The 27317-nt window shown below is 42.2% G+C and overlaps 1 protein-coding gene across 2 annotated transcripts in view; it reads right to left on the minus strand.

Moving 5' to 3' along the window:
* Window positions 1–27317, minus strand: part of FER1L6 (fer-1 like family member 6) — a 974281-nt gene that overhangs the window by 335256 nt on the left and 611708 nt on the right. For both annotated transcript variants that reach the window (XM_085604988.1, XM_085604987.1), the window contains exons 10-12: window positions 13582–13774; window positions 6936–7285; window positions 2865–2973 (exon numbers count right to left, since the gene is read on the minus strand). In XM_085604988.1, the coding sequence (XP_085461114.1) occupies window positions 2865–2973; window positions 6936–7285; window positions 13582–13774 (652 nt within the window). The remainder of the gene's footprint in view (window positions 1–2864; window positions 2974–6935; window positions 7286–13581; window positions 13775–27317) is intronic.

The raw sequence follows: 27317 nt of genomic DNA on the forward strand, positions 1-27317 counted from the left end.
CCAGGAAATGGTAAACGTTGTACAATAGATATGTCAAAAATTGTTTTGGGGGAATATGCAGGGACATACAAATTCATGTGGAGGTGATTAAGCCCTCGGTGATCCTATGTATCAGTGTCTATGGCTAATTTGAATGAACTATATCAAGGTGCCGATTACGATCCTGGAAAAAATTTCCCCGTACGACTCGTATCCGGTCTTTTTACCGTACGAATCGTACAAGTGCCGTACAAACTGCCACGTACGATTCGTATGGGGAAAAGTCCATACGAATCGCATTGGGAATAATTCCCCACACGTCCTCGGGTCAGAAAATGCGTCCGACACGTCCCTGGACGATTTACCGTACAAATGTGAAAAGTGAAGTCCGACCGCACAAGTACGATCCATCCCGTGCGTCCGATGTCACAACCGTATGGAAAATGCACCGTACGGACCGAACTCCCATAGCAACCATGGAGACATGTGCCCGCATACGCGCCATACCCCACCCCCAGCCCCCGTGAGTACGCGCCGTACCCCCCCCAGCCCCCGTGAGCATGCGTCGTACCCCCCCCGCCCCCGTGGGTACACGCCGTACCCCCCGTATATGTACACCCGTGTACGTACGCGCCGTACCCCCGTGTATGTACACCCATGTACGTACGCGCCGTACCCCCCGTGTATGTATGGTGCGTATCCCACCGTACATACACGGGGGGTACGACTCGTACGTACACGGGTGTACATACACGGGGGGTACGGCGTGTACGTACATGGGTGTACATACACGGGGGGTACGGCGCGTACGTACACGGGTGTACATACACGGGGGAACGGCGCGTACCCATGGGGCTGGGGGGGTGCGGCGCGTACTCACGGGGGCTGGCGGGGGGGTACGGCGCGTACCCACGGGGGCTGGGGGGGTGCAGCGCGTACTCACGGGGGCTGGCGGGGGGTACGGCGCGTACCCACGGGGGCTGGGGGGGTGCGGCGCATACTCACGGGGGCTGGGGGGGGTACGGCGCGTACTCACAGGGGCTGGGGGGTACGGCGCGTACTCACGGGGGCTGGGGGGGGGTACGACGCGTACCGGGCCCCCTAATCTGGTCGTTTCGCTGCGTACTTCGCTTTTCCGGCACTTTTTGGGTGCCGTAAAAATATTGCCGTCCGGACTGCTGTCGGTTCGAATCGTACTTCCTGGTTCGTGAAACGCTGCCTGAAAGCGCCCCGACGTCACGTCGGCGCTTTCCCCGGATCACATTTGTATGTATATTTTCGTTGGTCGGTGTTTTGTACGACTCGTACGGAAATGGTGTTTCCGTGCGAATCGTACTTCCATGTTTGTAAAGTTTTACAACCGGGTACGAGTCGGACGGAGAAAACCCTCCGACCGACGGTTCGTACCCGGTTTTTCCAGGATCGTAATCGGCACCCTAGTCTTTGTAACAAATGTGCATCATAGATTCCCCCTCACCAGATTTAGATTGAATTTAGTAGATATCCAGGTGTCTTTTCTGCAGAAGGATGCATGAGAAAAAACTTTAACCCTTTATACTGGTGATAACTCCTCTGCTAAATGTACTATGCACTTTATTTTATTTTGACATTTTTAAAAGTAACCGAGAATGTGGTTTTTATAACCATTATTATGCCTACAAAATTTTAAATTGCACAAACCCGCTTTTTATTTGTCTACACCTATTATATATATTTCTGTGGTTAGGATTCTCCAGCAATGTATTGTAATAAGAAATGGTTTGTCACAATTATGAGTCAGAGAAATTTTGAATTGGCATGATCAATTGATATGAGTATATTGTGCCTTTCTCAATAATATTTTTTATAACTCAGAGTCTTTTAGTATGTGCATGAATGTTAATGTATTGTGAATCTTCAATGCTGAATAAAGATTTCTTGACTGACTGAATAAGTTAAAGGACTGTAACATTTCATTTTACTATTTCTCAGTCGATTAATACATACATACAATTATTTAACCTTTATATTTTATAGGAGGATATGTTTATATATATTTCTAAGTTTAATAAACATTTATAGTTTTCTCCTATACTTTCCCATAGGAAGACATGCGGCCCAGGGGCAGAGATCGCCACCTAGCTAGTAATTTTATAGTCATAAATTCTATCTTACACATCACCATTCCCTGCTATCAAGGGCTAAAGAGATGTAAGTTTGCACTTAGATGTTAATCTACTCAGAAAAGGTGAATAATTAAAACGTGTACACTTACACCTAGGTGCAAGAGTAAATCTACTTGTTGCTAAACCTACCCATGTACTTTTACCTTTGTGACTAAGACCGCAAGTATTGACAGGGGTTTGAGGGTGTCTAAACTCTATGTCACAGTGATCATCCCTTAGCATAGGTACGAGGATACTGTAAACTACTTCTGAGTTGTGGGACCATATAAAGAGCTCATTTACCTATATGTTCACAGAATTTCTATGTGACTTAAAAGTTCCAGATTACATATGATAATCAACTGTACATGTTTCTCTTTAAAAATCGGATTAGTCTTGTTAAAGTAAAATTGTCAGATTTACAAGCAAATTTATGGAATTCTTTGAGAATTGCATAAAATTGAATTAAGGCAGACATTTGCTTGAGGAGTTTACCAATGGGAGCACATTTATAACACTTAAACTCTAACTTTAATGAATTAGTACCTAGTGTAGACATTATCCTCTTCATAAACACTGTTCTGACCCCTGTATTTAACACAATTGATCAAAATATCCCCAAATCTGCCTTCTGTATTTTGGTGATTGCTTTGTGACCTGAGAGGGGTGACACACCAGCCCTCAAATTAGAACGCTCAAGCAGACTGACACAGACTTAAAATAGAATATGTTGTTTCTTACCTACAGTAACTTCAAAACTGATTGGCTTGTCTCCAATCTTCCTTTCAATCATGGTGGCTTCAAAAAATGAGCCAAATAAGAGGAAATCCTCACATTTTTCTTCATGAATCTGTGAAATAAGAAGTTGGTTAAGTTGAATATTGATTACACAATCATTTCTGATATTGCTGTAATTAGGAGCGAAGAGCCATCTTGAATTTCTGTTGGAGCTGCATTAGCAAATATCTAATAAATTCCAAAACCTCAGTGTCAGATCGATGCAATAATTATTGCATACGACTCGGGCAACTTGTATTCAGGGCCTGTATGGTGTGCAGAACACAAAAATACTTAGATCAAAATAGCTAAAAACAAACAATGAAATTGAATCCATAACGTCAACTTTGTACAGCTCACCTTCAGTGCTGTGGTTTTAAAACTCTACAGTGGGATGACTTTTTGATTGTGGACTCAAGCAGCTTGGCCGTATCATAGATAAGAGACTAGAGATTCTTATGCTGCACATAAGTCATAAACACCTATCATCCATCAAGTGTTGAGGAATAAAATCTCAGAGTGAAGGATTTTCACACTGCACTTCATCCCACTGTATCCTCATGACACACACATGCTCCTTCCCAAACCTCACCTCTCCTCCTTAATCATGATAGATGCCTTTAAACTGTCATTGAGAAATCTTTTGATGGATAATGATGCACCTGAAGTTCACAGAGCCCAGACAGAGATATTTACTTCCACAAGTGGCCTGGCATTTTGCCCATTTCTGATCCTAGCACATTTGCAGACTTTGCGAATTGTTGGGTTATTTTTCACCCCGTCGTTTCTGATGGTCCCATGAGTGATAGTGTAGGTCTCATCCTGACCTGTTTAAGAATTGACTGTAAATGTAGAATGGGTCCTTCTCTTTCAGGATTCAGGTGTTCAAGCTTAGTTTAAAAAAACAAAAGCATAAAGCTCAGAATCGCTCCTCTAAACTTTCCCTCTTGCTCCAGTATTGACTTCTTAGCAATTAGCAACTCATCTGCTCATATGTGTGCAACCATACCTTGGCTTCCAAACAAACAAGTCAATTTGGGACCTGGCATTGGTACTTGCTAAGTTCAATATTACCATGGCATGGAAGGTCAAAAAAGCTCCAAATACTAAAATATGGCTGGAAGATGTTAAAATGGACTAGGGCCAAAATAGAAGTTAGGACATACGGAATGGGACATGGTAGTGAAGAATTGTAAGCCAAGACTAACATCAGGCTGTCATGAACAAATATACCAGTTAACTAACACAGGGGCAGCCCAATAACCACCTGGAACAAGGGGCATATTCAAGTAACAAGAACAGCAGCAGTAGTTCCTGGCAGATGCAACAATAATTTGCATCACGGCTAGCCGATCTTCCTGGAGGCTCCGCTTACCTGCTATTAGGAAGCAGCAAGTGATCCTTGACTTTTGCCCAGACACCTGCCTATTACTTAATGGTGGTTGTGATTTTTCCGCCACTTACTCATTTGCTGCTTCAACATATTACTTGCTCTGGCATTGCTTTAATTGATTTTCTAGTCCTGATGATGACCCCTAAATAGCGTTGAGTTGAAACGCCATTGGTAACCATGGCAATGAGCCACTAAATTGATGAACTGCGTCCATCTTTTCCATTTACCCAGAGTTGTCCCTTGTATAATATCAATTACCTGTTCCATTGCTTTTATCTATACACTCCTGTGCTGGTTTTGGCATTGTAAACTGTGTGGAGCACAGAGCACTTGTTTGTACACTTATGCTTCAATTAATTTGATACGTTTGATAACATTTGCCTAGTGGGTCCAGCTTTTTTTTCAGTTTGTCATTGGAAATTATTGTTGCATCTGCCAGGCGCCACTGTTCTTGTTATGTGAAAAATATACAGCATCTGGATGAAAGAACTTTAACTGTTGGATGTACTATTCAATGAATCAACTGTGTAGTTGAGCTACTTTAGATACTTATGTGCCTGTACTTGGATGTCCCTCACTGCTGTATATGGAATTCGAAAAAACTTTATGATCACTAGCTTTTATTAATTAAACTACACAGTTTTCCTAGGATGACTTGTGCATTTTATTTTGGCTCCTGGGTGTATGTTACCTTGCTCACAAAGAACCCACATTGATACTGTTTACAAGTCATGGTAGATAGCGTTTTACATAAAAATCTCAATGTTTCTCGTGCATATAACACACATTGTTATGTAAATCAGGCACTAGGCGTTGAGATGCAGCAATGTTAGTACTGCTGTATAAATTCTGTGCCTGACTGGATATGTATGAAATTGTCTATGGAAAATGCTAATAAAGAAATATTTAAACAAAACAAATCTCTGAATCCACTCCTTTTCCATGCACTGCACACAACTACAGTCTACTTGCATCCCCAAACAGTCATGTAGATTCACCTAAACAGTGTCACTAGGATATAGCAGGTTCCTCCCCGGTCTATCATCCACTTAATACTACTTGTTCCTGGGACAATCACTAAATATGCATTTTGGATCTGAGGCATCTGTTTCACCTGGTGGCTACCTCTTTTCTGTAGTGTAAAACATTGAGTCCACAGACTAAACTGTTTGGGGTTTAACTTCTCTGAGACTATTCTATATCTTCCCTAAAAACCATGTAAACCTCTACTTATAACTACACATTCTGGAAATAATATTTTGGGCGATCAATCTGATCTGAGATCTGGAGAGGTAACGCCTCCAGCTACGAAATGGCATGACAGCTCCCACTATGACATCAATTTAGGCTATGTTGTCAATAGGGCTTGGAAAGACCTCAGGGGTACCCCTTGACCTAACACAGCATAGCAGAGGTAATTCCTTGGGACTCACTGATTCACAAGGAAGGACTCACATACCATGTTACCTTTGAATCCATAGGAATCCCAAGAGTTAATGCCTCCTGTTAATCCTGAGACTTCCCTTTTTGCCAGGGGTCCTGGTGTACTCCAGGCAATATATCTCTAAAGATTATCCAGGTCCCTGCCTAGTGGAATCCCAAAAACAAATCCTCCCACCACTGCTGTGCATTCACTGCAGTGTGGGGAGAATCCCTAGGATCCCACAGTTTCCTGTGGTGCAGCCCTGTAGTTTGTGGTGCCTGACTGTCATTTATTCTACCAGGTGGTACTGCAGGGCTGCCAGACAAATGAGGGGGACCACCATAAGCACCGCCATGCTGATGTCAGCATTGGCCTCTCATTCTTCAACTTCCCTGGGACAACTGTGTAGTTGAGTGGTTTTCCCACTGCTGACTACAGCTAGCGAGTATCTGTGCAGTGGCAAGGTTTAGCTCTGGGAGGTGGTGGTGCCTCCACTCACATCTGAAAAAAGAACACATTTGCTAGGTTTTCAGATCCTGGTTCTGTGATTTTTTGATACTACTAAACGTTTGTGAGGCGTGTACCACTGATTCTCAGAGATGAATGCTGGGCTATGACAAAAGCCAACATGTTGCCCATGCTACTTATCTCACTAAATAATAAATAGGTTACAACATACACAGCTAAGCACCTTGTCATCCAAATCAGTAAAATGCATCCTTTCAGCCACTCCTTCATTGACTCCACTCTCACTATAGAATCCTGTCTGTAGAGACTTGGGAAGTGTTAAGTGTAATCGATGGAAGGAAGACATAACAATACATATAAAAATGTAAGACTGGAAGTAGGAGAGATTTACTTTAGAAAAGGTGCTTCCCTGGAAAGAGCTTTCCAGACTTCTAGCAGAAGTGGTGCTGTCGAAGGCAGTAAATTAATTCAAATTGGTCTTTTCAGATATAAGGAAGCAATAATATGCAGAAATAATATGAAGAAAACAAGGGGAAAATCAAGGCACCATTATGGAGTATTTGACATAGCCAGTAAAATGAGGAAGATGCAGCAACCTGAGGTCCTCATCTGCTATTCCTTAAAAACAGTCACAAACATAATGGAAAACTGAGTCATCTAGGTTATATCATGGTCTCGTCTTGATTTCAGGGCATTGTGATTGGCTACTTGTTAAGTCACTGAACACACTCATGATTATTGCTTCACTAACCTCTGGAGGCACATCGAAATGTTCCACTTCAACTTGAGTTGAATTTGTCTTATCAGCTGCAGGAGATGTTTTTGCCTCTTCAGCTCCCTTTTCTCCTTTTTCTTTTCCAGAACCTTTGCCACCTTTTGCATCCTTTCCAGGTAGCTTTATGTCCTTAATAATCTTCGAAAACTTTGATTCCTGGGCTCCTCCTGACAGGATTTCCACTGCAATTTCAATGAGGATACGTCCTCGAAAGGAGACCCCTTCACCGAATCCTTCATTAAGCTCTTGGTGGTCATCGATTAACTGGTGGTTTCGAGGGGAGCCATACAGGTTGATCCAAGATGGTCCAAAGGTAGGAAGGAACCCTGGAGTTGAGGCAGAGGTACAACATGTGATTAGATTCTATCTCTCGCTCATAGCTTTTATATCATGTTTACAATTCTAGTTAGCAAAATGGCCAAGGGTCCAATTGGCTGTGTTAGTCTATTGTTGGCAATTGTGGCCAAGCGGTTATTTTAGACTAGTTTATCGCATAACGACTTGTTAAGATTTAGTATGCTCTTTAAACTTTATTTACAATCTTGAAAATCATAATTGGTGTGCAAAATAAACAATAAAATGAAATCAATAAATGGGACACCCATTATTTCTAATGGGAGATATTCTCCTAAATATATATTCGATTTATTAAATAAGCAATTAAAGATACTTAGAAATAACCGTACAGCAGTGTAATAGAAGCTGTTGCTGTCTAGATCTACCCAACGCTCCTTGCCGAATAACACACCGCTTCTCCTGGCTCAAATGTTTGATGCAGGTAAGGAGGGGGCAGGATAGGAATGTCAATAAATTGTGATGAAGAGTATGGTGTTCTTCCCGTGCCCCCCTTGCCAAAGTCCTTGCAAAGCTATTGATGTTGCCTCTCCTCTGTGGACCATAGGCAATCACAACTTGTCATTCTTCAACTTGCTTATAAAAAGGAGAAGCTTGACAGCTAAATACATGAGAAGAGCTGTAAGTTTTTTTAAATCAAAAATGATGTGAGAATTAATGCAAAGAGATTTATAAATTTTTTCCAAGAGACGTCATACGTGTGATGGGTATGATCAAACATAAGCCCAGTGCTCACAGTGTTATTGGACTCAAGGTGCACCTCACTGATGATGCCAAAGGCCAAAACTCATCTGTTGTTGCTTGTGATCCTGTCTGGAGGAGCCATGCCTGGAAATCTAGGCTGGGCTGTTCCTATTGAAGCAGGATTAAAACTGATTTGCATATGGCTGATCTCAGCATGGCAGGCAAAAACAATGAACTGGGATGTGCCTTAGTACTGACCAATGGCTTAATGCCCTGAATGTGATGGCTATGACAAGATGTGGCCATTAGACTTAAGCTGCAACTCCTTGATGAGGCCCAAAAGGCTGATACCGGTCTGGGAGGTTATGTTCCCATCTGGAGGGGACCTGTCCAGGAAGCTCAAGAATGAGCGATCCTATTGAAGCAGGAGCAAACCTGAGTAGCCTATGGCTGGTCCCTGACTCGAAAGATATGGTGAGCAAAAAAAAAATGGACTGGAATGTAGTCAGAAAATTACTAGCACTGGCATAATTTTGGGGTCATTGTGGGTCACGGCTCAAACCCCTACTTGCTCCCTGCAACCCCTGACACTGCCTTTGCAACCCCTGGCCTCAGAGGTGGCAAAATGAGTGCAAAGAGGACAGTGGCGGCTTCGCCCTCATTTTTTAAAGCTAATTTCTAATTATGCTAACAGTGAATAATTGTATAATATTCACTATTAGAGTATTAAAAACTGGAGCATCAGGTAAGTAAAATATATTTTAAATGTATGTGGTGTGCGTGCTTGCAGGTGAGAGTGTGTTTGTGTGGGAGAGGGAGTGTTTATTTGTAAGCATGTATGCATGTGAGCATGTGTGTGTAAGTGAAAGTGACAGTCAGTGATAGGAGTGGCAATAAATTAGATTTGTTCGGCATTAAGTGTAACTGAGTGTGAGTGACAGTGATGGAGTGAGAGTAAGAGTAAGAGTGAGTGCAAGTCAGTGTGAGTGTGTAGGTGTGAGTTAATCAGTGTCAGAATAAGTGACACTGTGTGAGTGAGTGTAAGACTGAGCGCAAGAGAGTGAGAATGAATGAGTGCAAGGAGTGAGAATGATTGAGTAACAGTGAGTAGGTGAGAATGAGTGTGATGTGTGAGTGGACATAAATAAGCATGAGTGGGAATGTGGTGTTATACCTCTGAGCCTGCTTTTGGCCCTGGCAAAATACTGATGTTGGTATACTGGAGGCAATTACTAACAGACATGGACCTGGCATATTAGAGATAATACTTGATATATGGGACATCCATGGCAAACAGCTGGCACAGGCATATTGGAGGACATTTTTGGTATGGAAACACTCATGGCTCGATGCTGGCGCTAGCATGTCGGAGGTGATTCTTGGCATAAAGGATGACAGCTGTGGCACATGGCAGGGGGACAAACATGACAAACTGCTGGCCCTTTCATACTAAAGGTAAATTCTGACAGAAGGGGCACCAATTGTTTGTAGATAACATTAATAGTCAATTGCAGGTATGGGGGCGTCCATGGCATGTACGGGGCACGCAAGGCAAAATGCTGGCCCTGGCATAATGGGTGGTATTTTTGGCATATAGGGGTACCCATAGAACATTTTAAAAAACAGAGGGTCATCTCCTGTGGACTGGCAGGTTTTATTAGTTCGGTACAGCATGAGAGGTATTATATATATAATGAGTGCCTTTTCATAGCCCATAACAGATTTATGTGAAATGTTTGCTTTAAAGTGTACTATTTGATTCATATTTTCAACAATTTCTTGTGGGGAGAACCCGTGCCCCCGAACCCATTCAAAAGAGCTCCGGTTCATTTGCTTTGCTTGGTACAACTTAGGACAAGTATTGTATTACAGCCCATCACTTTCAGAGATGATGACAGTGTATTCAAAAGAGACATTTGTGTTGTATTTTTATATTAATGACAGTTTATAATGTAACTTCAGTGATGTCAACTATTGTAAGATAATCCGGGTTAAGGTTGGGTGACCTCACTTCCTAGGAAGATGATATCACTCCCTTTGATGTCAATAAGGTCAAAGGATGTGTCATGTCACTTCCGCTACCCCTGGCATTTTGGTGAATTCATGTCCATGATTCCTAGTCTATGACATTCATTCGAAAAGTCCAGCCATCACTTTTTTATTTCTCAAAATGCATTTACAACTAAAGCATCAGGTCTACCAATGGTACCTTACTCAATTCCTTGCATCAAAACGTGCCACACATTTGTTAACCCCCTCATTAAATAACTCATGAATGCGTCACTGAAAATAAGAGAATTATTCCCAGCCTTCTGAAGTCAGAAACTGCTGCTCACTTACCAAAGAAACCAATGCCTAATTATGAGTCATTACATAATACAGGCCACACATCATTCTTCCTTACCTTGGCGAAATACTTGAAAAGGTAGAAACACAACTGCACATGTATGTGGACCAGCACTACCTGCTAGACATCTGTGAATCAGTATTCAGACCAGTGAGAGGGACGGAAACTGCAGGAGGCAAATGGAAGAGAGGACTTCCTCATTGTTCTGGGAAAAGCTCTCTGGAATGCTCTAATTCTCTTTGACCTAGAGGCAGCATTAAATGACACTGTGGACTAACAGCGAATGACACTGCGGATTAGATAGGAATCTCAGGCTCAGAAACCATCATTGGCCTTGAATCAAATCCAGGAGATAAATAAAGTGTCCATCAAATGTTCAAGGCTTGATTTCTCATTTGCCACTGTTACTCAACGTACTAAAATGCCATTATCAAGGTAATTAACCATCACAACAGACAGTTACAGATTTGTGCGCATGACACTATAATCTACCTGTGAATAGGGTGGCCAGGTTGTATGTCAACCCAACACTTAACATTTTCTAAACCATATCTACCATCTGATGAATGTGAATTCCCATACCGAATTGGTGCCAGAGATTCTGGTTTTGCAAGCACAAATGATGGACCATGAACTTTCCAGTAGTCTCATCTCTGCATACAGCTCCAACTCCCCATAAAATGTCAGCAACTAATGACGTTATATTAGTCTCAGGCCTTCCTTTCACAGCCCAAGTAAAAGAGAGGGCAACGAAAACAACTTCCAACTAACGATCCGTGCTTAACAAGACTTTACCATTGACCCCAAGAAAATGCTTAATGGAATGAAACATATTTCTGTTTATTCCACATCATGTCTATTGCAATTTGAATTGCATTCTGAAAAAGCTAATTGACAAACTGCAATCAGTGCAGAACAAGCCAATGTGGATAGCACTAAAAGTCATCCAATGTATACCTGACATACAACCCTGCACTGACTCTCAGTCGGATCTGGGATAACATTTAAAGTTCTGTGCACCATCAATAAGTCCTTCTGGAAAAAAACAGTCAGGTTACTTTCTTGAGATAGACACCCATTACATCCTAAAATGAATCATCTTCGAAATCATCATCAAAGACATGGGTATGTAACACCACGTGTGTAGAGCCTCAAGCTCTAGAACATGGTCAACCCATTCATAGGAATGCAGCCTTCCTATGCATCGTTCTGTTAAAAACTGGATTGTTCAAACAAGTTCAGAAGAATTGAGAACACAAGATTTGCTTAACAAGCAATGCTTAATCACTGAACTTCAACTACTTGCAGTCCTCAACATATTGCCTCTTGTAGGTAGCACGAACTACCTTCACCAGTGCACTCATTGTTACGTAACCTCCCCAAAACAGAGGCATAATCCTTATCTGATCCAGAAATTGATCTGCCTTAGTAAAATCATGAAACCTACCTGCACCACGTCTTACCTGTTTCCACATAGAGAGACTAGAGTTATCTATGGTAACTTTACATATATTTTTTTTAAAGCTGCCATCTAAAAAGTTTGCACAGTATGCTGTACTGTATTTTCATCTTTAATCATAAATTGCTTTTTCATTACAGGAATAAAGAGAATAGTAAGAAAAGTATACTATGAGGCGTGATAAAATGAGCACACTATTGGAAGGAGCAATAGGCGGGAGAAAGGGGTGTTCAAAGAAAAAAACATTCCTTGGCAGAAAATCAAGAAGTCAAAAGGTTCAAAATGGTATGCGCTTCAAGATATAGGATAGCATAGGATAGGAAACGAGGATAGGGAAGTCAAATGTAGATGCTGAGAAGTGAGCTTAGAAAAAGGAAATGGACAGGGAGTCAAGCTAGAGCCGGAACTTTAAATTGGTTGAAAGGAGATACAAATGAATGTGAAGTCAGTGCACAGTGAAGCTTGCTGAGAAGAGAGGAGGAACAAGACAAAAAATAGAAGATTGCATATGGTGAAGGGTAGATTTTTGGTGAAGTCAGGAGGCGGTTATAAATTAGGCGGGAAATTCCGAGTGTTACAGTGTTGGGGCATGAAAGGATGAGAGTAAGGTATGTTAGTTTACATTTTCAAAATTGGTCAGAAGAGAAACATGTAGAGAAAGTGACAGGGAATAATAGTTGTGTAATCACAATCTAAGAAGTGGTGAACAAAAATGGAATGATAGAGAAAGGCATGGTTGTGAAATGGCAAGAAAATGAGTGATAAAGAGAAGTTCCATCTTGGAAGGCTTTAACACAAGATGGTTTAAATTCATAAATGATTTGAAAGCAAAATGTAGTCTCTATGAAGGACATTCCACAATAATGATACTTAAACCAGCTTTAAAATCTCAACAGATTGACCACTGTCAGCGGCAGCTGGTAAACTTTGGAAGTGGTGGAGCATAAACTGCATTGTGTGACAGAGCCTATACTCTTCCTCCCACAAAGAAGTTATGGAGTGATGGGGATAGGATAAAGGTGATATCTTGCAAACCAAGTGGAGACAAGATAACTTGGAGATGGAAAGAGGGGAGGGCAAAAGGTGGCACAAGCATGCGGGAAACAGTGTAAAGCAGAGAGGAAGCAACCCACCACACTGACAGAAACAGTGACTTGGGGCAGGTGTCTCAAGTCAACCAGGATACAATGCTGACCCAGCAGCCTTATCAGCTAAAAGGTATTACAGTAGTGTTCCTCAAATTTTACAGCTGCATTGCGTGTGTTTTCACTCTGATCAAAATGTCACATGGACTGACTAGTCTGGTGTTTCTCTCCCACAAGGAGGCTGGGCCTAGGAGGATTAGACTCCTTTCTGAATCCCACCCAGCCCTATCTTATCAAAGAGTGGGATATGATGAGATGAGCCTGGGGAGAGTGCCATGGAGCCTCATGAAGACCTACACTACCCACTCAAGTACAAATGAAGGGCTGTAGAGAGGTATACCCGCGCCATTATATCATTCCTTCCTTGCAGCCACCCACTGGTCCTTTGACGAAGTGCTTGGTTGCCTGACCCTCACTACAAGCATAGTTGAGGCTGCCACGTCTTCATCATTATATTGCATATCTCTACTCTCAGAATTACCGAAATAAAAACATGATAATGGAGTTGCAGATTTGGTGGGTACAAAGCCCCAAAGCCCTAACAGACAAGCTGCCATGGTGGACTTTCTAGTACTGCCACAACTACCTTTTCAAGATGTGTATTAGATTTCATATAGATTGCCAATAGCCTACCTTTATCTCCATCCTGCTCATCTGAAATTTGCTTCAAATCGATAAAATGGGTAGCCAAAGCCACATCATTCATGCTGCCTTCATCCCACACCTGGATTTTAACCTTTCGACAAAGAGGCGGGAACATTTCCTTGAAGATAATTTGTTCGTGCCACACAGGATCTGCACAGCTCTTAACTGCTGCTGTTCTTCCCTGTAGTGAAAATGCAAATATTGATATCACAGAAAGCATTATACAGATACATGACTCCAAAATGAGAAGAGATATTAACAGAGACTGACAGAACTTTACATACACTAGGGTACTCTTAGCACTCTCCAGTGGCTCAAGCAATGCCCGGACCTGCATCATAGAACGTCCTTAGATCTCCAAGATACTTGAAACACAATAAGGTCACTAATCCAGATCTTTCTGGAATACCATCTGCTATATCAATTCACCGACCCAGACACTGATCAAAACTGTATTAGTGGAAATTATTGATGATGACAGCATTAGATATATTCTCATCATACTTAGCATCCTTATTCCTTTTTGATTTAATTTCCAACAGCAGTCTTATTGGTAAGTAGCAACATTCTGCTGGAGTCACAGGACCAACTCTCAGCCAGATCCGCTAACTACAAAGTGACTACAAACAATAGGTCAAAGCAGACATCACTTCCATCAATGTGCCCCAAGTTAACCCACATATCCTATCATGTTCAGTATATAATTGCTTCTCCTAGGGAGCTTACTGATAACTCAGCCTCTGATGCATTCCTGCACAATGTTTAGATCTGTTCTCTAAACATAACACCACCTTTTTTCTCAGGTTTCCAAAGGTCTGTACCTATTTAATGAATATGATGTACAAATTGAATGGAACATGCCTAATGTCATTCTCCTCACCCCAGATGTACTCCACTTCACCCCACCTTCCCTCAATGCCAAATCTCCATCTTCAAACGGTGTATCAAATTCATAAACCCAGCAATGGATGCCACAGTATACAGAACAAGAGTCTACAACATGATTATTCAAATTAAAGCTCAGTAACTAAGCCACTAAGAAGCATTCACCACATCTATCCTGAGGTCTATGCAGCAGCAGTGTGACCCTAATCAAACCCCAAAAAGATTTACACAAATTCTTGCCACTTCAGCTTCCAACTGTTGTCAGGCCATGGTAAAGCAAATCTCCTCCCACAGCTTGAGTGAATGGTTGAAGTCCCCCCCCCCCCATGCACAGCAAAAACTACAAAGACAGGCCATCACATCCAGATTGCAATAATGAAACTGTCTGCCCCACATTCAAGCATTTAACAGACACTGCTTCAGTAGAAAAACCCTCTCCTATTTACTTTGAAGTTGCTTTGGCCAATCAGCAAGATCCTCCTTTCCACTAGCAAATTCCAATATTAAGGCAGATTATTGCCTAAACTCTGGACCAGTAAGTATCTTCCCCGATCTCCCCGATATCTCTCCTAAACCTCATTTCCTGTATTCCTCTTCACATATGTTTTTTTCCTCAAAGCAGGATATCACTATGGGCCCATATGACTGAAGTCCACTCTGCAACACGAATAAGGTCACAGCCTGGTACATGCAGAAACCTGCATGAACAAAGGTCACCTCTAATTTTACCCCTGTAGCCACCACATTGTTCATTGTAATCTTGCCAGCCAGTGGACATCTCACTTCAAGAAAGAACCCAACTGTGTCATACAACATCAAGACACTAGAACAACACATGCACATTCTGGGGCCGATTCCGATCCTGGAAAAACCGGGTACGAACCGTCGGTCGGAGCGTTTTCTCCGTCCGACTCGTACTTGGGAAAAAAACCCTACAAACTTGCAAGTACGATTCGAACGGAAACACCATTTCCGTACGAGTCGGAAAAAACACCGACCGACATCAAAATACATACGAATGTGATCCGGGACACCGCGGACGTGACGCAAGTACGATTTGTACCGACAGCAGTCCGGACGGCAATATTTTTACAGCACCCAAAAAGTGCCGGAAAAGCTAAGTACGCCGCGATGCGAGCGGAATAGGGGGCCCGTTACGTGCCGTCCCCCCCCAGCCCCCAGTATGGACGCGCCGTCCCCCCAGCCCCCCCGTATGGACGCGCCGTCCCCCCAGCCCCCCCATATGGACACGCCGTACCCCCAGCCCCCCGTGTATGTTCGGCATGTACCCCCACCCGTGTATATACGGTGCGTATCCCCACCCATGTATGTACGGAGCGTACCCCCACCCCACCCATGTATGTACGGCGCGTACCCCCACCCGTGTATGTACGGAGCGTACCCCCACCCCACCCGTGTATGTACAGCGCGTACCCCCACCCGTGTATGTACGGCACGTACCCCCACCCGTGTATGTACGGAGCGTACCCCCACCCCACCTGTGTATGTACGGCGTGTACCCCCACCCGTGTATGTACAGAGTGTACCCCCACCCCACCCGTGTATGTACGGCACGTACCCCCACCCGTGTATGTACGGCACGTACCCCCACCCGTGTATGTACGGCACGTACCCCCACCCGTGTATGTACGGCACGTACCCCCACCCGTGTATGTACGGTGCGGACCCCCAGCGCTATGCGCTGGGGGTCCGCTCCGTACATACACGGGTGGGGGTACGTGCCGTACATACACGGGTGGGGAGGGGGTACGCTCTGAACATACACGGGTGGGGGTATGCGCCGTACATACACGGGTGGGGGTACCCGCCGTACATACACGGGTGGGGGTACACGCCGTACATACATGGGTGGGGGTACGTGCCGTACGTACACGGGTGGGGGTACGCGCCGTACATACACGGGTGGGGGTACGCGCCGTACATACACGGGTGGGGGTACGCGCCATACATACACGGGGGGCTGGGGGTACGGTGCGTCTATCCGCGGGGGGGCTGGGGGTACGGCGCGTACATACGGGGGTGGGGGGGACAGCGTGTACATACGGGGGCTGGGGGGGACAGCGCGTACCGGGCACCTGTTTGGACGTCTCCATGGTTGCTATAGGAGTTCGCTCCGGACGGTCTTTTTTCCATACGGTTGTACAATCGGACGGACGGTACGGATCGTACTTGCGCGCTCGGACTTCAGTTTTCCGATTCACACGTAAGACTGTCCGGGGACGTGTCGGACACTTTTCCCGACCCGAGGACGTGTCAGGGAATTTACCCAATGCGATTCGTATGGACTTTTTCACATACGAATCGTACTTGCCAGTTTGTACGGGACTTGTACGATCCGTACGGAAAAAAATCCAGATACGATTCGTACGGGGAATATTTTTCCAGGATCGGAATCGGCCCCTCTATGTTTAAAGAAACACATGCCCCAAGCTCATCAATCATGATACAACACATCTCTTTGCCTTCATATATCAAGGCATTTAGCAGAGGCAAACTAAACAACAAGGAAAGAACAACAAAAGATAATGTACTAAACCAATGGCCCCTAAATGAAAATGGAGCAACAGACACTGTGAGTTTCTAACAAAACACATACCATAAAATAAAGGTGCGCCACATCTTCCTCCTCTTCTTAATGACTATGGGGTGTCACCCTTTACCACACACATAATCCTTTAGGTACGTTGGGGGATATCTGTGTCTAGGTACCATACAACCACTACCCTCCTGTGCGCCAACCATACTTTCTTCATCACACCTTTCCCTCTCACCATTCTCCTGACTTTTTCCCAACACATCATTATCATCCATCATCATGAAAGCACTCAACCGTCTGAACCCTTCCTTGTAGTCACCTTCCCCAGATTCTGTAACAACCCTTGAATTCCTCTCATGCAATGCTGCTCTCTTCATATTCGATCGCTCCCCATTCTCCAAAATAACACACAATCCTTGTACCCTTCTCACTTTAAATGGACCCTGAAACTTCGTGAGACCACCTTCAATGCGTCCAGATTTCACCTTTACCAAATCACCCGGTCTTATCCTTCTGTCTATCTCCTCTTCACACTCTACCTCTTCTCCACATGCCCTCTTAAGACCTGTAATCACTTTCTTTCATGCAGGTAACAGTTTAGTCATTGCTTTCAGTCCCCTTATCACACTGAACATAATTTTTCTCATAACTCCATTCTCTGTGGTGCAATATGCCCACACCATATCACCAACCATTCTTTTGATATCTCACCTTCTCTCCAACACCATTTGAATCACTCCCTTTACCATGTGGTTGGCCATCTCAATAATGCCACTGGCTTGTGGATTGTAAAATGAGGTGCGTGAGTGTGAAATACCACAAAACTTTGAAAAACCTGATTTGTTTTGAGTATTGGTCACAGTTATTTCACAGTTGATATTTTGTTGACTGTGAATCCTGCAATCAGACGGCGCTTTCCAGGTGGTCACCTTATGGCATACCTACAGATTACCAGTGGCTGTGTAGGTGCCATTGTCTCACTTCTATATAAACTCAGGCTCAAGGCTTACAGCTGACATGATGTTTGCTTTATTGACTGCCCTCTGCAGGTTCCCTAATTCAATGCTCTTCTTGGATTCCACATCAACAAGACCATAGGACATCTTTACTTTTGGCGTTGGAGCAGGAGGCAAGCAGGATGTTACATCTGCCCAGGTCCATCATAACAGTAGGATGATGCTCAGAGACTTGTGTGCACATTGATAAAGAGGACTTATCCCGTGTGCACCTCTAATCCTTTTTGGTGCTGAGACAGAATATCGATTGGGAAATGCCGACTTACACAAATATCGACAGCAAGAATATCGCGGTCAAGAATATCGAATTTAAGGTAAGAAATATTGTTTTTAAAAATATAGAAGTCATTATTATTGTTTGCAAGAATATAGATGTTAAAAATATCGATTTTTTAATGATAGTTATGTATTTTAGTTTATATTTTAAATGTATGTGATGTATGTTTTTTTGTATAAGTATTTTTTATGTATTTTAAAATATGTGTTAAATTATTAGTAGTTATGAATTTTATTTTAATTAAATTTTGCATTTTTTAGTTCCGTAGTGGGTTGTGGGTTTATAGGGGGATAGGGTGGGAAGTAATTAAATTATAATAGATTAATGATTATTTTGTATTTATTTAATTTAGATTTTATAGCGTTAATTGTGGGAAGTAATTTATTTATAATTAATTAATAATTGGTTGTTAATTAATATTAATTAATTGATCATTAATAATGGTAAATGTGTAATTCTTTTTAGGCGCGGGTTGTGGGGTTTATTGGGGTAAAGGGTGGGAAGTTATTTATGTTTAATGATTAATAATTAGTTGTTAATTTATAGTGATAATTAATTATGGTAATTGTATGATTTTTTAAGTGTGGGTTGTGGGGTTTATGGGGTAAAGCGTGGGAAGTAATATATTTTTAATTAATAATTAGTTCTTCATTAATATTAATTAATTGATAGAAAATAAATTACAGAAATTGTATAATAAATTTTCGGTGAGGGTTGTGGGGTTTACAGGGGTATAGGGTGGAATGTAATTTATGTTTAATTAATTAATGATTAGTTGGTAATTTATATTAACTAATTAACTGATAATTACTTATTGCAACTGTGTGATTTTTTTAGGTGTGGGTTGGGGGTTTGGGGATAAAGGGTGGGAGGTAATTTATGTTTAATTTATTAATAATTAGTTGCTAAATAATATGAATTATTATTGAAAATTAAATATGGAATTTGTGTAATTAATTTTAGGTGTGGGTTCTGGGGTTTATAGGGGTATAGGGTGGGAAGTAAATTATGTTTAATTAATGAATAATTAGTTTATATTAACAAATTAATTACGGTAATTGTTTGATTCTTTTGGTGTGGGTTGTGGGGTTTATGGGGTAAAGTGTGGGAAGTGATTTATTTTTAATTAATTAATAATTAGTTCTTAATATTAATTAGTTGATAGAAAATTAAATACGGAATTTGTGTAATTAATTTTAGGTGTGGGTCGTGGGGTTAATAGGGGTATAGGGTGGCAAGTAATTTATGTCTAACTAATTAATAATTAGATGTTCATTTATATTAACTAATTAATTGATAGTTAATCATGGTAATTGTGTGTTTTTTTAGGTGTGGGTTTGTGGGGTAAAGTGTGAGAAGCAATTTATTTTTAATTAATTAATAATTAGTTTCTAATTAATATTAATTCATTGAAAATTAAATATGGAATTTGTGTAATTAATTTTAGGTGTGGGTTGTGGGGTTAATAGGGATAAAGGGTGGGAAGTATTTTTTGTTTGATTAATTAAAAATTAGTTGATCACTAATATTAATTAATGATTTAATTTATATTTAATTAGGGTATTTGTTTATATTTTGTGTTTGGTTTTTATTGTTATAGGGGTACAGTGTGGGGAGTAAATTAATTTTACTCACTTTATAATTAGTTGTTAAATAGTATCAGTTGTTTTTAATTGAAAATAAGTTTTAGTTGTGTAATTAATTTTTTTATAGTTTAATTTGAACTCTGGGTTGTCAAGTCAAGTCAGAGGGATTTATTAAGCGCACATACCACCTGGAGATCTCATGGCGCTGGCGTAAACTCCATAAAGACTGGTGGTCATATATACGGTCATTATAGATGGTCAAATAGCCAGGTTTTTAATTCCCCGCAGAATAGCTTTTGGTCAGCGATGGAGAGGAGATGTGATGGAAGCTTATTCCAGAATGCAGGTGCAAGGAAAGAGAAAGATCTACCGTCATTCCTGGTGTTGCGACTCTGCGAGGGGTAAGGAGACATTTGGTACTCGACCTAAGCGTCCTGCTCGGCTAGGCTTGGGTTGTGGGGATTATAGGGGTAAAGTGTGGGAAGTTTTTAAATTAATAATATTTCTTTAATTGGTAATTAATTATGTTAGTTGAGGAAGTAATTTAGATGTGTGTTGTGAATTGTGTGTTGATATAGGATAGGAAATGAAAGTGAATTTAAGTAATATTTAATGTCTTTGTTTCTAAATAATTTTTAATTAAAAATATGTATTTGTTGGAACTTGTTTTTTTATTTTATTTAATATAATATTTGTAGGTATTTGTTAAATGTATTTAACATCATAATATATTCTTTATTTGTTTTAAATATTAAATATATTCGTATTAGAATTTTTAACATATTTAGATATTTTTAAATGTATTTCGTTTTTTAAATATTTTTATTGTTGTTAAAATTTAGTTTGCTTTTAATTTTGAACTGACTCGAGTGGGAATAGCAATAATTACCCCTCCGCTATCCAAAACTTTCCCTACAGTTGCACTCACTGAAGTAGGAAATTTAAGTTTGAAAATTTTAAATAGCTTAATGTTTTAATTTATAATAGAATGTTTTTTTAATGAGATTTTATGTGATTGGTACACACATATATTTATATTTGTGAACAAGGCTGTTTTAGCCGAAACGCGTACACGTTTGTTTGTCTACACGCCACCTTTAATTTGGCAAAATGAAATTTTCTCCATTCCACGGGAGTGCCATCTCTTGAAGCTGTTTTTTTCAGAGCAGTTATATATGTATTTCTATAGTATATATATATATATATATATATATATATATATATATATATATATATATATATATATATATATATATATATATATATATATATATATATATATATATATACAGAAAAGAGGTTGGGTTACAGGTAAATTGCCCGGCGCTATTAATCTCAGACACTGGTCCCCACCAGTCTTGTTCAAAACATTAAACACAAAAACATCTGAGAACTATAATGATCAATACTTTCAATGCTCCACAGATGATTCGTCTTCTCATTCATTTATTTCATGATGTTTTTATTCTTGTTTCTTTTTAGAAGTCAAAAGTTTCACAAAGGAGAACCACAGAAATTGCCAACACGTGTTTCGCGCCAGCTGCGCTTCTTCAGGGCTCATCTTCCATTATAGATATCTTTTCTAAATCATTAAGAGAAAATCTTCATAATTGATGCGATTTCCCACTATTATGGTTCAATTTCCTTATTAATGACAATATTCCGCAAAATCTTGTAATAAAGTTTAGTTTGTTTGGTAATTCTACTACCGATCCATGATAAGATCGCTCAATAGAAAAATAGTTCGGGTTCAGTCTATCCGTCGTCGGCATGTTTATTCATTGAAAGTATAAATGAATCCCATTTACAACGAAGCGCATAATATGTCCCCCATGTGCGCACGGTGCGCGAAGCGCATCATGCGTACATGGCCCATCCCGCGTAACGTGGGCACGCGGTGCGCGCAGCGCACCGCGTGACCACCGTGCGTGCACGGCACTAACTGCGTAAAGTGGGCGCGCGGTGCGCGAAGCGCACCGCGTGCTCACTGTGCGCGCACGGTGCGCGAAGTGCACCGTGCGCGCATGGAACGAACTGCGTTAACTGGGCGCGCACGCCACGAATGGCGTAAAGTAACTTAGCATTTAAAAAACCGTACAAATTCACTGAAAAAACCATAGGTTTCACACACGTTATAGTTAGGAATTAGCATTTAAAAAACCTTGCAAATTCACTGAAAAAACCATAGGTTTCACACAAGTTATAGTTAGCTGTACATTTCACTCGTAAAAAACCAATGAAATTCCCCCATTATAGTTAGTGCAGGCAACTATAACTCACGCGACCGCAATCCTCTGCTGATGACATATGTGTCTTTATGAAAAAAAAATATTTGTAATATATGTATAGCTAAAATTTAATGGAAGAAGACATGGGCAAATAAGTGTCTAAATACAGTATTAGCATCAGCAGAGGATTGCGGTCGCGTGAGTTATAGTTGCCTGCACTAACTATAACGGGGGAATTTCATTGGTTTTTTACGAGTGAAATGTACAGCTAACTATAACTTGTGTGAAACCTATGGTTTTTTCAGTGAATTTGCAAGGTTTTTTAAATGCTAATTCCTAACTATAACCTGTGTGAAACCTATGGTTTTTTCAGTGAATTTGTACGGTTTTTTAAATGCTAAGTTACTTTACGCCATTCGTGGCGTGCGCGCCCAGTTAACGCAGTTCGTTCCGTGCGCGCATGGTGCGCTGCGCACACCGTGCGCGCACAGTGAGCACGCGGTGCGCTTCGCGCACCGCGCGCCCACTTTACGCAGTTAGTGCCGTGCACGCACGGTGGTCACAAGGTGCGCTGCGCGCACCGCGTGCCCACGTTACGCGGGATGGGCCATGTACGCACGATGCGCTTCGCGCACCGTGCGCACATGGGGGACATATTATGTGCTTCGTTGTGAAAGGTATTCATTTTTAGTTTCCAATGAAAAATATATGCCATGCACAAATGGTGCCCTTCGGGCACCATTTGCACACGGGGTGGGGAAAGTGTGGTTAATCTTTTTTTTTTTTAATAATTTTAACCGTACGCGTACGGTAAGCGTAATCGGCAATTTTACGCAGTTAGTGCCGTGCACGCACGGTGGTCATGCGGTGCGCTGCACGCACCGCGTGCCCACGTTACGCGGGATGGGCCATGTACGCACGTTGCGCTTCGCGCACCCTGCGCACATGGGGGACATATTATGTGCTTCCTTGTAAAAGGTATTCTTTTTTAGTTTCCTTGAAAAAATTAGGCCATGCACAAATGGTGCCCTTCGGTCAACATTTGCACACGGGGTGGGGAAAGTGTGGATAATTTTTTTTTTTTTTTAATAATTTTAACCGTACGCGTACGGTAAGCGTAATCGGCGATTTTTCGAAAAAAATTAAACTTGTTTTTTTGGCCTCGGGGGTTTTTGGGGGACACCTATATCGATGCTGGGTGATTAAGAACTAAATATACTACCCCTTTAGATGTTTTTTGACTTTGTTTATGCTGCCCCCCTCAGAGTGCGAGAGAGAAAATGGCGGCTGCCGCTTCCTGGTTTCGACCGATTCGAATGTTTACTTAGATCGAACAGCCAATCAGAATCGCGCTCGCGCACGTCACCGTACGCATACGGTAAGCGCACCGTAAGCGCACCGTAAGCTGGCTCAGATATATATATTGATTTAAAGGCTATTTTCTCAGAATCTACTGAACAGATTTACACCAAACCTACAAAAGGCACTTCCTTGACCTGTAGACTACCTCTCTGCCAAATTTCAAGGAACTCTGTTCAGCCGTTCGGGCTGTAGCTGTGTCTAAAGGTCCTATGGAAAAATGCATGGGAAAAACGCGTTTTGGGACCCCCCTTTTATCTCAGCCCCCGCTTGACGAATCCCCCCGAGACTTTCAGGGTAGGAGCGGAGCGCAGCGCCCCACCTATTTTGAAAATTTCGCGAGGATTCGTCGACCGGCGCCAAAGTTATTCAAAATAGAATGTTGCGGTTTTCCTATGGAAACAGGGTCCTAACTATAACTACCTACTGGCGACCGCCAGTAGGTAATATATATATATATATATATATACACACATATTTTGTACATTTTTAGATCATTTTAAAATTATAAAATAAATTAAAATTAATAGTTTATTCATTGTTTTAATGAAAATATATATGAATTATTAAGTATGTGTGTTGAACTTAATTAATTAAGTTTATTTATTATTTTTTTATTTATATTAAATTTACTTTATTTTTATATTAATGTATTATTTAACATATTTAATATGTATTATATATATATAATTCGATATTTTGTACAACTATTTTTTTCCGATATTTTTGTAGTTACCTGTTTAAGTATAGGGAGTCAATATTTTTGTATTCTATATTTTTACATCAATATATTTTACTTCTATATTTTTAACTTTGATATTTTGTCAGTGAACTGCCGGTCCTGGTGTGTGAAGACACACTGGCAGTCAAAGGGACATTAAAACATGCATTTCCATACCAACAGCCCTATCCTGAATTAGTCCTCTTTGAGTTACCACTGGGGATCCTACTTGGGTGAATTGTTCGCCTGTTTACAAAGAAGCACTTGGCAGCTCAGGGATAAAGAAAACACTCAGTCTTCACTGAATACCAAAAGCAGGGTGTTATTGTACGTTATGTTCTGTTAATATGTAGTTATAAAGCGCCAAATCACCAACGGTCTCTAAGCGCTAACACATTGACCCAGAACCCAAATGTCCCCTACTGGCAGCTGATCAAACAAAGATGGGGAAGCGTATCCAAATGCCTCAATAAACAGGATGGTCTTCAACTTCTTCCTAAAAGGAAGTAACGTAGATTCTCCACGTAGGCTCTCCGGTAGCTTATTCCAGAGCTGGGGAATTACCACAGAGAAAGACCGCCCTTCCAACGTAGCTCTGCTAAAGCGCGAACAAGTCAATAGATTTGTCCCGGATGAGCGGAGATACCGACTTGGAGTGTACGGCTTCAGTCGAACTTTTATATAGCTGGGAGCTGCTCCATACTGAGCTTTGTGTGCAATACACAGGCCCTTAAACCTGACCCTCTACTTAATCTGGAGCCAATGTAATTATTGTAGCAGGGGTGTGGCACTAGATCTTCTTGGCAGCTTAAAATCAGTCTTGCCACATCATTTAGTGTCACCTGAAGTTTCCCCAGGAGTTTCTCGGGGAGCCCAATGTAGACTGCGTTGCCATAATCCAAACGGGATAAGATTAGTGCGGACACAATGGTACGCATGGTGGAAAATGACAGCAGAGGAACCAATTTCCTAAGCAGTCTTATCAGATTTGCGCAGTTCCCCACAACTGCCGCTACCTGATTGTTCATTGGTAGCTTGGTGTCTAACCGGATGTCCAGGCTCTTCACAACGGGCACCGGTATCGGAGTGGTGCCGAGCTCTTGTGGCCAGAAATGACTGGACCATGGGTTAGCCCCTGTTCCAAGGGCCAACACCTCAGTCTTATTTGGATTTACCCTGAGCGAGTTGTGGGTCATCCAGTTCATAGTGAACGGGAGGATATTCTGTAAATGTAACTGCGCATGGGCAGAGTAGTCTATGCACACAATTAGCTGGGTGTCATCGGCGTAATTAAACACCTGACAGTCCAGTTTTGCCAGTGCTTCTACCAATGGCTGAAGGCAGATATTAAAAAGCAGCGGTGACAATGCCGAATCCTAGCCGGATTCAAGCAAGCCTGGCTGAAGGTGGCTGAAATGCCAGAAACCGGTCCTAGGAAGCTTGTTTCAGGTCCAGGGAAGACATGGCTTGGCAGTTCGGGCTGGACTGTTCCCATGAGGCACAGGGTCAGACTGATTTGCATATGGCCATGTCTGAACTGGGGTGGCAGAGTGGGCTAAAGAACGGTGATGGATTAAACCCAGATCAGTTGACTGGGGGTGAGTGCTTGCAATGTTCAACACTCCGTCCATCATTTCCTTTGGTTTTTGCCTTGTTCGCCATAAGTTGGCAGGGTATGCTCAGACGTGAGTCCCTTGCTCACTTTGCCACTGGATTCAAGCAAGCCTCGCTGAAGACGGCTGAAATGCCAGAAACCGGTCCTAGGAAGCTTTTTTCCGATCCAGGGAAGACATGGCTTGGCAGTTCGGGCTGGACTGTTCCCATGAGGCACAGGGTCAGACTGATTTGCATATGGCCATGTCTGAACTGGGGTGGCAGAGTGGGCTAAAGAACGGTGATGTATTAAACCCAGATCAGTTGACTTGGGGTGAGTGCTTGCAATGTTCAACACTCCGTCCATCTTTTCCTTTGGTTTTTGCTTTGTTCGCCATAAGTTGGCAGGGTATGCTCAGACGTGAGTCCCTTGCTCACTTTGCTACTGGATTCAAGCAAGCCTGGCTGAAGACGGCTGAAATGCCAGAAACCGGTCCTAGGAAGCTTGTTTCCAGTCCAGGGAAGACATGGCTTGGCAGTTCGGGCTGGACTGTTCCCATGAGGCACAGGGTCAGACTGATTTGCATATGGCCATGTCTGAACTGGGGTGGCAGAGTGGGCTAAAGAACGGTGATGGATTAAACCCAGATCAGTTGACTTGGGGTGAGTGCTTGCAATGTTCAACATTCCGTCCATCATTTCCTTTGGTTTTTGCTTTGTTCGCCATAAGTTGGCAGGGTATGCTCAGACGTGAGTCCCTTGCTCACTTTGCCACTGGATTCAAGCAAGCCTGGCTGAAGACGGCTGAAATGCCAGAAACCGGTCCTAGGAAGCTTGTTTCCGGTCCAGGGAAGACATGGCTTGGCAGTTCGGGCTGGACTGTTCCCATGAGGCACAGGGTCAGACTGATTTGCATATGGCCATGTCTGAACTGGTGTGGCAGAGTGGGCTAAAGAACAGTGATGGATTAAACCCAGATCAGTTGACTGGGGGTGAGTGCTTGCAATGTTCAACACTCCGTCCATCATTTCCTTTGGTTTTTGCCTTGTTCGCCATAAGTTGGCAGGGTATGCTCAGACGTGAGTCCCTTGCTCACTTTGCCACTGGATTCAAGCAGGCCTAGCTGAAGACGGCTGAAATGCCAGAAACCGGTCCTAGGAAGCTTGTTTCCGGTCCAGGGAAGACATGGCTTGGCAGTTCGGGCTGGACTGTTCCCATGAGGACAGCGTCAGACTGATTTGCATATGGCCATGTCTGAACTGGGGTGGCAGAGTGGGCTAAAGAACGGTGATGGATTAAACCCAGATCAGTTGACTCGGGGTGAGTGCTTGCAATGTTCAACAATCCGTCCATCATTTCCTTTGGTTTTTGCCGAATCCTGCGGCACCCCACAAGGCAGAGCGCCATACCTAGATGTACAATCACTCAATTGAACTTTTTGGGACCGATCCTCCAGGAAGGAAATAATCCACTTGAGGACTGTCCCGGTCACTCCCAGCCGT

The sequence above is a fragment of the Triturus cristatus genome, chromosome 5_1 (genome assembly GCF_964204655.1).
Source record: "Triturus cristatus chromosome 5_1, aTriCri1.1, whole genome shotgun sequence".
Lineage (NCBI taxonomy): Eukaryota > Metazoa > Chordata > Amphibia > Caudata > Salamandridae > Triturus > Triturus cristatus.